Source organism: Anabas testudineus, chromosome 7 (assembly GCF_900324465.2).
Source record: "Anabas testudineus chromosome 7, fAnaTes1.2, whole genome shotgun sequence".
Lineage (NCBI taxonomy): Eukaryota > Metazoa > Chordata > Actinopteri > Anabantiformes > Anabantidae > Anabas > Anabas testudineus.
In genome coordinates this window covers 14,362,647-14,375,297 of record NC_046616.1, presented here as the reverse complement: position 1 = coordinate 14,375,297, position 12,651 = coordinate 14,362,647, and the positions used below count along the sequence as shown (strand labels likewise).

Sequence of the window (12,651 nt, the reverse complement as noted above, 5' to 3'; positions counted from 1 at the left end):
CCTTTCACATGCTCAGTCCATTTCTTTCACATTTGCACTCATGTCTCCTTTCATCATCTGAAATCCTGTGATTATGATTTGCCGGACAAACCATCCGGCTTGTTTAGACGTTTAAAAGTTCATAAATGATCTCCCTCATTAGCTGTCAACACGATTTCATTGTTCTTGCACGGTGCATGCTGTTCCGTGGGTTTTGCGATGGTTGAAGCGGCAGACCTTATCAAATGCCTATCAATTATGCATGCAACTCTAAAGCCATGAAAGTTAGCATAGCCTGCCATTTATAGCTGAGCTATGCTAACAACTGCTGTCAGATAAGAGGTGGATGGGGGTCACATACATTATTGACTAGTAGCGGAAGCCTCTGACTTTTTTGGGCAGTACTTTGAGCCTTGCTCAAGAGGAAGGCAGGGTACTGACCTGAATCTGAATGTTCTCTCGAGATAGCCAAGAACAATATTGCAGCAAACTACAGTTTTTAGTTTGAGTTTTAAACTTTTTTCCATAAAATCATCTATTGGAGTCCTAATTTTTTTAGGGAGATCTGAACATTTTACCTAAAGAGGATCAGGTTACTATTTATTACACTGTGCCATTTTCATTGTGACCAGCTACAAATCTGGAGGTATAGACAGGAGCGTTTTTATATTGTTACAATATAGAAATGCATAAATAAAGTTCAGTAAGCAACTTGGCGAGGTGTATTGTTTCTCCTCAGATGTTAGACGACATGCTTTGTAAGCCTGGTCTTCTGGATCAGGCCAGGTCCTACATGTCTTAGTTTTGCCAGAGGGCTGATCCGTTGAGGTTTGGGCTGAATTGAGGACTGGACTGGCCAAGACCAGCCCATCAATACGACTGGAGATAGCAATTAATACTGTCAGATCAGTCTAGGAGTTGCAGCGTCCACAAAATGGAAAAGCAATTTGCACTTTGTACATCACTTTGACGTCTTGGTGACAGAAAACAACCAGAGAGAAGGAAGAAGGAAGACGCTGTTGCTGTGGCCTGACATCTACTGGTTGGTTGTGCCTTGCCATTAGCAGTCATCACTCTCAACACACACACACAAACAAATGTGACAATGACTCTGGGACTGAGGACAGCTAATGAAATGAGGGAAATAAGGGGAGCAGTGCTGTGCGAGCTCAGCATGACAGTGTGGAGTGCCAGGGAGGAGGGCAGACAGGAGGAAAGAGTCAGACCACAGCATTTTAAAACCCTATCAGACAACAAGACAAAATCTAAAGCTTTCCTACTATTTCTGCACTAAGGAATCAACTCATTTGTTACTTTTATGTCCAGTTGTGCCACGCAGATGAAGTGCTAAAACTCGCGTTTGAAATTCAACGTGCACGTCAGCAAATTAAAATTACATTTTTATTGAGTATTTAGCTGGAAGAGAATTTTCATTTGAAGTCCTGTGTGTGCCTTTTATTTTTAACATGCACCCATGCAGACTTGCTGTGTTCAACACTGGTAATCATGTTGAGGACTACAGAGGCGTAGCTGCCACAGGTAAATGATATCAGCAGGTACAGAGCAGAGACCGAATGCCATTACTGGAAAAACAGCCCTAGCAGCAAGGCATCCACTCCGCTTTGAAGTGCATTTGTCACATGAAACACAGCCTTGCTTGACTTCAAAGAGGGCATAACAATAGCTCCACGCCTTTCAACTTCGATAACACCGTATTCACTGTTTCTTTAATTGTCTGCTGTTGCTGCCATTTCCAGCCAGCGGACAAGCTTTAGTTTGAGGAGAGGAAGGAGAGGAGAGGAGAGGAGAGGAGAGGAGAGGAGGTGCTGTCTGTCATGACTATGATAATATCCCCCTGACTCAAGAACTGATGAAGGTAACAGCAATTAAAAAATAACAATGGCAAGCTAAGATGCTTGCTGAGCCCAGGAATAAACAGATTAATAAACATTCACATCTATTAATTTACAGTACACACACAAAAAAACGCTACGCACATGGACACAAACACACAATAATCCTTTGCAGGCACACTTTCAAACATTGTGTGACCGGCCTTTTCAATCTTAATCGTAATTGTCGAAGCATCTAAAAAGCAGAACTGCTCTAACTCAAACGCCCTCACTGTCAGACAGCGTGGCAGCGAGGACGTCGTGCTCGCCTCAGTAATGTGGAATTGATAAGGGAACTTACTGTGACACACACATGCATACACGCACAATAACACACACAAAACCTGCAGACAACTTTAAAGCGGTGAATTAAACTTAATAAACATGTTTCTGTGCCAGATCATCCTCCTCTCTTCAAATCAAAAGCATAACCTTAATGCACATGAATGAAAGATCATCTCATAAATGGTTAACAAAAAGAGGCACATCATCCGCCCCACACACACTTTTACAGGTGCATCCTATTCCAGCAGCAGAGGCTACCGTCTATCAGCAGGTGGCAACGAGAGATAAAGGAGGGGAATCAACATGGAGACAGGTAGATAAAACCACGTCGACTGTCTGTCTGCGACGGAAATTGAATCGTTGAAGCGTCGCGTACACTTCAGCTAAAAGCAGAGAAATGGGAAGGAGCCGACGTAGGGGAAGGAGAGACGGTGACAGAGAGATGCTTAAGATCAGCCTGTCCGCATAAAGCAAAACGGATGAGAGTGTTGGTAATAAAAAGCAGAGAGAAAAGACACAAAGGAAGATTGAAAAGTACTCTTAACAATTAACAATAAACAAGAATAATTATTAGCCTCGAACATTAGAAAGATGGACGAGAAGTTAGGACCATGATAGCAGCTGACCAGGCTTATTTTCCCCACAGATGCTTTCATGGAACATTTCCTCCACATCTCCACTTTATTTAAATTTCTTTCCCAAAAATGTAACATTTATTCATTTTCATCCTCCCACATCCATTTGCCTTTATGGCCCTGGCCACCAAGATTCCTTCTCATCTTCACATCAACCCCCATAACTCCCATTGCACACACACACAAACACACACAACTGCACACAACCCCCCTAAGAAGTACAATTATCAGGCAACCAGCATCCGGGCGGGGAGCTTTAGAGAAGCCATTAGCTAACCGAGTCCTCATATCTCAAGGGGTTTAACGCACTCTCAAGGAGATTGCACAAATACAACTATGTTACTGGACTCAATACATCCAATCACACTGCTCAGTGAAAATGATTCATATCAACAAGTATGTTAAAAGAATTTAACAGGTTAATGAGACATCTGTCTTTGTCTCGCTGTATTACAAGGTATATGTACATGGCAGTAGTTTAAATACAAAACAATGTTAACTGGTTAAGTTCTCTTTCTTGTATTACACACATTAATAACATCACCAGTTACAATATTCAATTAAATTTGCCTTCATGCCAGGAATCATTGTGTAAGAGTAGGAGTCATATTTTTAAATGCCAGATGACTCATATTAGCATGAAAATACTTCATCTTCCCTTCGTGCTCAGTGGAGATTGTTATGCGTGTGGATGGGTGGAGATGTGAACATTTTCAATGCGACACTCTGAAACAGACAATGTCAATCCAAGCAAGAAAAGGTATAATGCATAAGAATAGTAATACAGGCGGCAGCAAAGCTAAAGCATGAAAATGGTTGTCGCTATCTGTGCCCCCTCTCTTTCCCTCCCTCGCTTCCTTACAGCTTGTATCCTTGGACCAGACTCTCAGAGAAAAATCCAATTTCTGTTAACAGCACCATGTTGTCCTGATAGGATCTATCACCTGGAGCTAGAGCTGTAGCCAGAGAGGCAATGCACCGTGGACACATCGTGAACTGCACCTGTTACAACACTGACATGCACACACACAAACACACACATATCCACAGACATGCCGACACACTCACACACAGATAAGGACAAATGTGTTCATATTGTAAATATGCACTGGACTGATAAACACAAATTAAGCATCGAGATCTTTTTTTTTTTTAAATGCCACAATACAAAATTATGGCAAAATTAGTGAGAGTCCTGCATTCATTTTCCATTTGGCCACTGGTCACATACCTATTCCCAGTTGCCTCATCAGTTCTCCCATTATTTCAACTGGCCAGTTCCATCTGCTCCCCACCAGATTGTCAGGTTCCTCATGTTGTTACCAGTTGTTTTGATCTGGAACATGATCCTGTTTCCCAGGACCCTACTTGTCTGCCTGTCTGGTCCTCTGTAAGCTTAGGCCACTTCTATTATTATTAAAGCCACTTCACCATCTGCACATATGTTGTCTTTTCTGTTGCCTTGGTCACAAATAACACCAAAATGTAGTGAAAGGATCATTATGGCTATCATTCAACCTAGTTACCCTATAACTAATAAAGTAGTGTTTTGATTATATTGCAGAGCAGTTAGAAGTGCATCGCGTGTATCTTCTAATTTCACATTTCATATCTGGAAACTTGCAGGCACATGTTTGCTGCTTACTCTCTCTTTGCTGCACAAACACGAGCTGAATGAAAAGCTATCCCCAGCCTCACACAGTGTGTTAGTAGCCTCTGCGCAGTCGGTCCAGACAGCTACCTTCTGTCTACCTACCTTTTACTTTTGGCCAGACTCTAACGTAAATTGTGACACATGCTTGCCACAATATCACATTAAACTTTCTTTTTCACATGAGTCCTGGTTTCCCCCTAATCTTTACAAAGGTGCAAATGAGTTTTATTTTAGTGCTCTCTCTTAAAGTGGCCTCTTAGACACTTTACTGTATACACACATCAAACTCAGCTGTGTCTGGTTTCACACAATAGCACTTCTTCAGACATCTGGCAGAGTGGTCAGGAACAGATAGTCAGAAGAAAACAAGAGTTTTGTCTTCTTAATTCTAAACTAAGTTTTGGTTCAGCATGACAAGATAAATATTGAGCTATAGAAGCAAGTACCCTCATTGCCTGGGCTTTCTTGTGAAACATTTCCTCCATGTCTTCCGCCAGCCTCTTGACCAGACGCAGTCCATCAATCTCCTCCACACGCACTGCTCGCTCAAACTCCTTGTATTTCTGAAAGAAAAGCACACGTTCATAACAGGTTACAATTACTGTCACAGTTACATTACACACTGTCTTGATGAAAAGCATGGTTTCCTTTGCTAAACACATCCTAAACAACATCTAGTAGTGCATGACGCGTTTTCACAGGGTGAGCTCACGTCCATGTCAGAGTCCCATCTTCAGTACAGTTAATCAATACTGTTTTCTTCACATCTAAAAAAGAACTAGATTTCTGCTGATGCAAGTTGATATGATGCAGCAATCCCTTATTTTGAATCGGAAAAACACCTTATTATGCGCTATGAAGGTATTCATAAGTTTTTTAGAGGTGAGTGTTAAAACAGGAAAACTGAGGAAGAGCAACAACACAGAATGAAGTTAAGTGACTGAGGAAAAATTACAATACGGACAAACATAATAATCGCAGCCAAAAATAAACCTCCAGGTTTTATGAACCCCACATTAGGCATCAATAACACACCACTGCCCTCTCTATCTACACCAAACTAAATCACATTATTCTGCTACAAACACATACTAGGGTGCTTAGTTTAACCAGCGCTCAAACTTGGGACAGCGACGTTAAGTCTTGCTAATTCCACACCCATACATGCCTCACAAACACACGCACACAGATACACACACACACACACACACACACACACACACATACTGATCTAAGCAAGGGGGTATACGTGTGCAAAAATAAACGAAGGAAAAGAAAACCATTTTTGAAATGTGTGCAAAGCTGCAGGCGGCTGTGTTTCACTCTTGGGGGATTTAGCAGGAGATTACCGCCATATCAAATAGCATGCCCTCTCTAATGTTATGCCAACCTGCTTAGATGCATGGTCTTAGCTGCTCCTGTACGGAAACACATATGAGGAGCAGGATGAGGCGAGAGAGCTCACAGTAAGAGGAGGGGAATGGGGACAGCAGGCAGCAGCTTTTGGATTTAGTCAATCATCAGGAAAACTGCAGGACATCACCAAATAGAGAGCTTTTTTTTTTTTTTTTTTTTGCTTCATACCAGAACTTTTGATAAGAGTGAAATCTTTAGTTGTAGCTTAAGGTGACATGTGAAAGCAGAGTGACTGAGCAAAATGTTCTGTCACTTCAGTGAACAACGGCTAAGACAAGTCAGTTTATTGTGCAGTGTCACCAAAATAAAAGCCCCTAGTGAAAACAGTGACTTTTTTTTTTCTTCTTTTTTTTTTTTTTTGTTAATTAACAAAGATGGGCAAATTACCTCTTGTATTTGTGCGTGTTTGTGTGTGAAGGAGGATTGAGGCCCATTTAGATTTGGTTCTTCCCGTGAGAAAGACACAGCCAAACACATAAACAGACGAGAAAGCTAAAGTGAGATAATAAAAAACAAAACTATGAGGGAGAGAGATGGCGAAAAAAGACCAAACCAAAAACAAAAACCAAAGGAGAGCTGTTAGGGGTGAAAACTGAAAGCAGAAAGCAAAGGAATAGGAAGATGGAGTGTGTGGAGAAATCATATTGAGGTCAAAGTGTGACATTATCTGTATTTGAGGAGTTTTAGGTGGGCAGCGGAAAGATCCATTTCCATTCGGTTTAATATTTGACCACATAAATGGCAGTAGACTGACTTGCACTGTACAAGGTAATAGATTAAGTTAAAATCCGTTGATGACTACATTCATCATTACAAGCAAGCAATTATAAGGAGTGCAAAGGCCAGAGCCCAAAAGTACAATATTCTTGTTATGCCAGAAAGATCATATGAGAGAGAAGTAGTTGGGAAGGAATTAAAATAAGCTGCGGTAGCAGACTTTTTTGTGGCAATTATAGTGATTAGAAGAAAAAGGGTCTGATTCTTCAAGGTACTTCTGAGTAGATGAGCCTCCAACTTACAGCAGAACCGCAGCTGCTGAGGGTGAAAAGTGTTTCTGCCAGTGGGGAAGCAGGAGGTAGATTTAATGACAGGTGTGACTTCAAGCAGCAGAAACAGCAAAGAGGTACAGACAGTAAGAAGCCAGGGAGGGCTGAATAGAACAGGGTTCATAAAGTGAAACACACTTATCTATCACAGAAAGATAGATTGATAGAAAGAAAGAAAGAAAGATCTATTTCCTCACACAAACCTCACCCCCTCACATAACGTTGCAGCTAATTGATTGCAGACTCAAGTAACATAGTCTGTAGCCAATCAAAGTGACTGGCTGATGACTCAGAAGCCAAATCACAGCCACCGTAACCGTATGAAAATCGGACAGATAATCCCTCTGGCTGACAGACAGTGGGCTGCAGTAGACAGACAGAAAACCCAGGTTTTAAGACAATCCTAGTTCCTGGCTGGCTGTTGTGGGCTGTTAAAGCTGACAGGTCAGTGGCAGCTCAAACCTGAACTGCCTTCACTGGTTTCTTCTCCAATTTCCCTGCTCTCCTTTATTGGCTCCCTCTTTCTACTCTGCGTTCTACTGTTCTTCTGTTTCAACTTTCTCTACCGCGCCCACACTCCTTTTCTCATGAGAAAAATGAATGGGCTCGCTTCGTGGGTGCAGTAATCCTTGGCCATGAAACTGGCCCAAAGCTGACAGATACTGCTCACTTCACTAAGGCGGAAGAAAAAGCATCAAGTGCCCAAAGTCTGAACAAAAGTGTTTGTGTGTTGTTGATCACGCTTGTGTGGTCAGTGAGAGGCTAAGAGGGTCCAGCTCACCACAGGCTGTCTGAGGCTCTATGTTCAGTCAGGCTGACCAGAGCAGACCAGGCCCAATTAGCCTGAAGCTATCCTCTTCACATCACATCATCATCACAGGAAAGCCAGCTGACAGATATCTAGAACCACCATTTCCCAGGAGAGGGGATAGGAAGCCTTCCACAACGGGCTTCTGTGGCAAGTGCGAGTCGGACAGAGAGACACCACTCCAGTTTCCAGATTGCTGTTGTTAAGTGTGTGCTCTGATCTTCCTGCTATATAAGAAATGAGTGGCTGTCGAGAAGACCAACGGAAGCTCAAATATCATCTTAATACAAACACACCCAATGGTAGGAACATGATTGGTCCTTGTTTCCTGAAAATTACCTCACAGGCCCTTTGGACGTTTTCTCTGGAGGTGGTTTGATGCAGCTTTACACTGGAGAACATGTTCATGTCTCCTAATGCAGATGCTCAGTTCCTGCTCGGCGGACACACAAGGTCATAAGTTCTCTTGCTCTTGCTGTTGAACTCAACATAATGTGGAGGTGAGGTCATGCAAAAACCTCCTCCTCCAAGGTTTTGAAAAATCAGTTTGCATATTCTGCCATCACCCCAATACAGCAGAGGTGAGTGGATCTGTGGTGCTCACAGTATTGACAACCTACATTTAAATAAACTCCTAAAAAATGAACCAGTGGACAGGCAATTTTACAATTTTCCCAGTAATCTGACTTTTAACACTCACTACAAACAGAATTCCATGCAACCCACCACTGCTTATGCAACTTTATGGTATGAAAAAAGTGGTTATAACTATAATAATAATGAAATAGTTTATCGATCCCCTTGGGGAAATTATTATTATTATTATAAATGAATACAGCTTGTCTCTTGTAAGTAAGATTACTGACTTATAACTTAACTTGCAACTGTTAAATCATGTTCTTTAATTGGGGAATAAAAGAAAACAAACAAATTCAAAACCCAACCTTGAGAAATTAAGTCAACATTTGTTGCTTTTCAACGTTTCCTTTTTTACAGTGCACTCAGTGGTAACTTAATCCCTCTCCTTTTCTGTCCTGTCTTCTTTGGTGCATCACATCAATGGGCTTAAGCTGCTAGTCTCTCTCTTACACAGTGTGCTCTGATGGTGGGTCAGCAGTCAGTTTATCTCTAGGCTGCACACAAAAACAAACCTATTTTTTATATATTACAGGTATAGATGTAAAAAAGAGCACGTGTGGATGGGGATAACTATGACGGCAAACGTTTTTGCTAGCAGTAACCAGCAACTGATCAGCCTCCATATGCAACATAAACATGTGAATGACATAGTATGTGCTTGTATCTATGTATGTGGTCAACTTGAGGTTTGATAATGAAGTGATTAATGAAGGGGAAAAACTTCATTTCACACTAAGACTGGACCCCAGTCCCCCAAATCCCAGCTCATTTTACGCATCACCAGAGTTCATGTCCTCAGACTATTCTAACAACAAGCTCAAAGCTATTTGAATCTTTCCCTCTCTTTCTTCATTTCTCTATCTCACACACACAAATTTATATGTGTGTGTTCGCGTGCACATCTTCCTTGAGTCAACAAATTTAGTTTCAGTATCATTCTTATGGGGACATTTTAGCCTTAACTAAGTCACAAAAATACAAATATTACTAGTCTAATTTGCACTTATAAATTGTGTACTTGTTCCAGAATAACACAGAATTGATAATAATATAATTTATAAACAGTATATAAATTAAAATATATATTTCTAGCCTACTAAATCAAGCTGAATATGAATTTGTGCCAAAAGTGTGTGCAACAGCATCATTCAAGGAGCATTAATTTGGTTTTCATTCACAAAGGCAAGCCTCCCTGTTCTGTTTGCTTCTGCCTGCTTGTCTGACTACAAGTGGATAGATCTGGTTTGATGAACAAAAGGGACACAAAGAGACACGGACCAGAGACGTTTTTTAAGTGGGTATGTTGCGTGTGCTGTAGGAGATGATGAGGCACAACACAGGGACGCAGAGACCAATAAGTTTTAGCTGACTCTCTGATGTACAAATGCTAATAACACATCTGGATAAGAAAAAAGGTATGCTGGCATGAGAATCCTCCAAGTGAAAAAGATGCCATGTCATGCCAGGGTACAGATGCTCAAAGAGAGAAATGTACAATAATAATAATAGAGCTCTGTTGCTGCTGTTCTTCTCAATATGTCTGTTTCTGTGATTGCTGTATCTACAAATTTGTGTTTGGATGTTTCATTCAAAATTTACTGTTAAATATCAATCACATATTTACATAAGGTAAGTCAAATTGTGATATGAATGTACAAAACACAAAGCAACACATAAATACATGTAACAAACAAAAAACCTAGGTAATGTCATTTTGTATTTATTTTTTTGTCTTGTGGTCTGTCACCTAGACTGGTGTCCTGTCCAGGGGATACCTTGGCTCTCGCCCAATGATAGCTGGGATGGGCTTCAGCAACCCCGCTAACAAGAAAAGTGCTTAGGATAATGAATGGATTTCCTTTTTGTCTCTAGTGGTTGACCGTTATGGGTTTTTTTAAAGGCCGATGTCTGAAATGTAATGCCAAAAAATATGATGCCATGAAATAGACTTCATAGACAAGACTTAATACAAATAAGACGCAAATCCTTATTTAAGTGAGCATGTAATAAATAAGGAAAACATGAATTTTTCTGAAGTTCTTTTAAGAATTTCAAAAACACTAATGGCCCACACTCCACACTGTCCCTGAATGCCTTGCCAGAGACATGACACGTTTGTTTTTTAATTAGTATTTTGACTTTTATTTGTGTGTGTTTTTAAACTATTTTTATGTACTTATTAAACAAAGTCATTTTCATGTTGTTTGAAAAATATGGATGGACATGTGGACAAATAAAATCCCAGGAGATGGATGTATAACTGGGAAGTCGCTTCTTTATGGCTGAAGTGTGCATACATACACGTGCTTGTATATCAATTTATGATACTGTTGTGCCTAAAGTGCATGTGGTCTTTATTCTGCCAAATCATGATCAGGATGTCCTCAAAGATCACTGTACACTATAAAGGACCTATGATTCCCCAAAGACATGCTTGTAATTACAGCCAACATGACTCGGGGAGGAGTAGGGTGGCAGGAGGTGAAGAAACAACAAGACACGATTTACAGAGAGAAAAAGAGAATAGGTAGGACCTAGAGGCATCACACAGTTGAAGTTAATTCTGTTGTCTGCCTCTGTGTCACTGTGCCACCACCGAGAGTCTGTCTGGATGTGCAGAAAATAGGGAAAAAGAAAGAGTGAGGGTTTCTGAGGCAACTGCGCTTTGACTAATGTTGCATTCTGTTTCCTGTGAAATACTGAGTGTGTTACTTGAGCGTGAGACAGGAGCGTCAGCCCAGATCCACAGCAGGAAATCACTGCTGGATCATAGGATCTCCCAAGAACGCCAAATCGTTGCCATGCCCTCCTCCTTTCATACCCTCCCTTGTATGGCAGCCGACAAATTGTTCCCTCAAAAGAAGAGCGCTGGCCGGAGATGAAGTGGAACAATTAATTTCACGCTTGTCCTCCTTGCCTCAAAAGCATGTTGGTCTGAGTCCCGTATCTGGTGGCACAGAAACACTCCCCGTGGATTGTAAAACACATACACACACACATACACACACACACACACAGACAGATGTAACGTAAATTAAACATTTATTGTAAATGCTAAACACAGAGTCATAAAATCAAGACATCTTTAAAAACAAATAAAACTCAGTGATCATAACCTCTTTACGCCCGACTGGCCACACCTTTGCCACTGCTACACTCATCATGACACAATTTTTCAGCAGGGGTGAATATAGTATTGATCAAAACACACAGATGTCTCAAAGTCTGATCAATGCACTATGAATGAATGGGAAGGACTATGAGAACACATGCACGCACAGCTTTGACAGACCACTCAATCACAAGGTGCAAGGATAGGAAATCGACTGTGGTGCATAAAGTTAGCTGGGAACAGTGTTATTGTGGCCGGCCACTGGCCCCTAGGAAGCCACCATGTGGTTGGGATGGGGTGAGGATGCAGACAAAGCATAAGCAAGAAACCAGATGGTGGTAAAGCTAACAGCTGGCACTCGGGTCTCAATTGTTCTCTTAAAATAAATAGTTCTGGTCTTCATTTGTGCCTAGCTGAGTTATACTTCAAGGCATTATAAAGCATCTGTTGAACATACGACCACACAGAGTAAAAAGTCAAAATGATCCCACATCTCACTGGATTGAAACACTTAATGACAACAACTGGACAAGTTTGTTGATAGCAATGACAGCAAATCCTTTATCATCAAAAGAGCTCAAATTAGACCTGACATCTGTAATTTAATTTACCATTACAATATTGAACTAAGTAGGGAGTCATCATTGTTTAATGTGGCACTGTGCTGTAAGTGTACATTTTTTCAAACTTTTTGAATAACAAACAATTAAAATAACATTTATAATTTTAGGAATCTAAAATTATATGTAAAAAATAGAATTACTGCATTTCGGTTGTCTGCCTCCGCTAACCAGTGACGCTGTAGCTTTCCATGCACGTCTGTGAAAGCTCATATTGTACTAAGTTAACGCATGAGTCCAAGCAGATGTTGAAATGATGTAATTCCTTCCAGGCGTTTTTGAAAATTTAGCATTGACAAGGATGCGACACGCCTAACGTGCCTGAGGTCACAGTGACCTTGATGTTTGATCTTTCACCACCAAAATCCAAACAGTTTATCATAGAGTCCAGAACAGTTGTATCTAATTTAAGGAAATTTTCACATCCACGTTTTTCACGTTTCACGTTTTGTGTTCACAAGAATGAGCTGCAAGAACTTAATCTTGACCTTTGACCTTGAAGAATCTAGTTTAGACAGTTTTGACACATTTGAAGGAATTCCCTCTCCGTGTTTCTTACATATCA

The 12,651-nt window shown here is 40.8% G+C and overlaps 1 protein-coding gene across 1 annotated transcript in view; it reads right to left on the bottom strand.

The window, feature by feature from the left end:
* cacna2d3a (calcium channel, voltage-dependent, alpha 2/delta subunit 3a) overlaps positions 1 to 12,651 on the bottom strand; it is an 89,259-nt gene that overhangs the window by 66,530 nt on the left and 10,078 nt on the right. Inside the window, exon 3 of the mRNA XM_026369071.1 lies at positions 4,892 to 5,008. Within this exon, the coding sequence (XP_026224856.1) occupies positions 4,892 to 5,008 (117 nt within the window). The remainder of the gene's footprint in view (positions 1 to 4,891; positions 5,009 to 12,651) is intronic.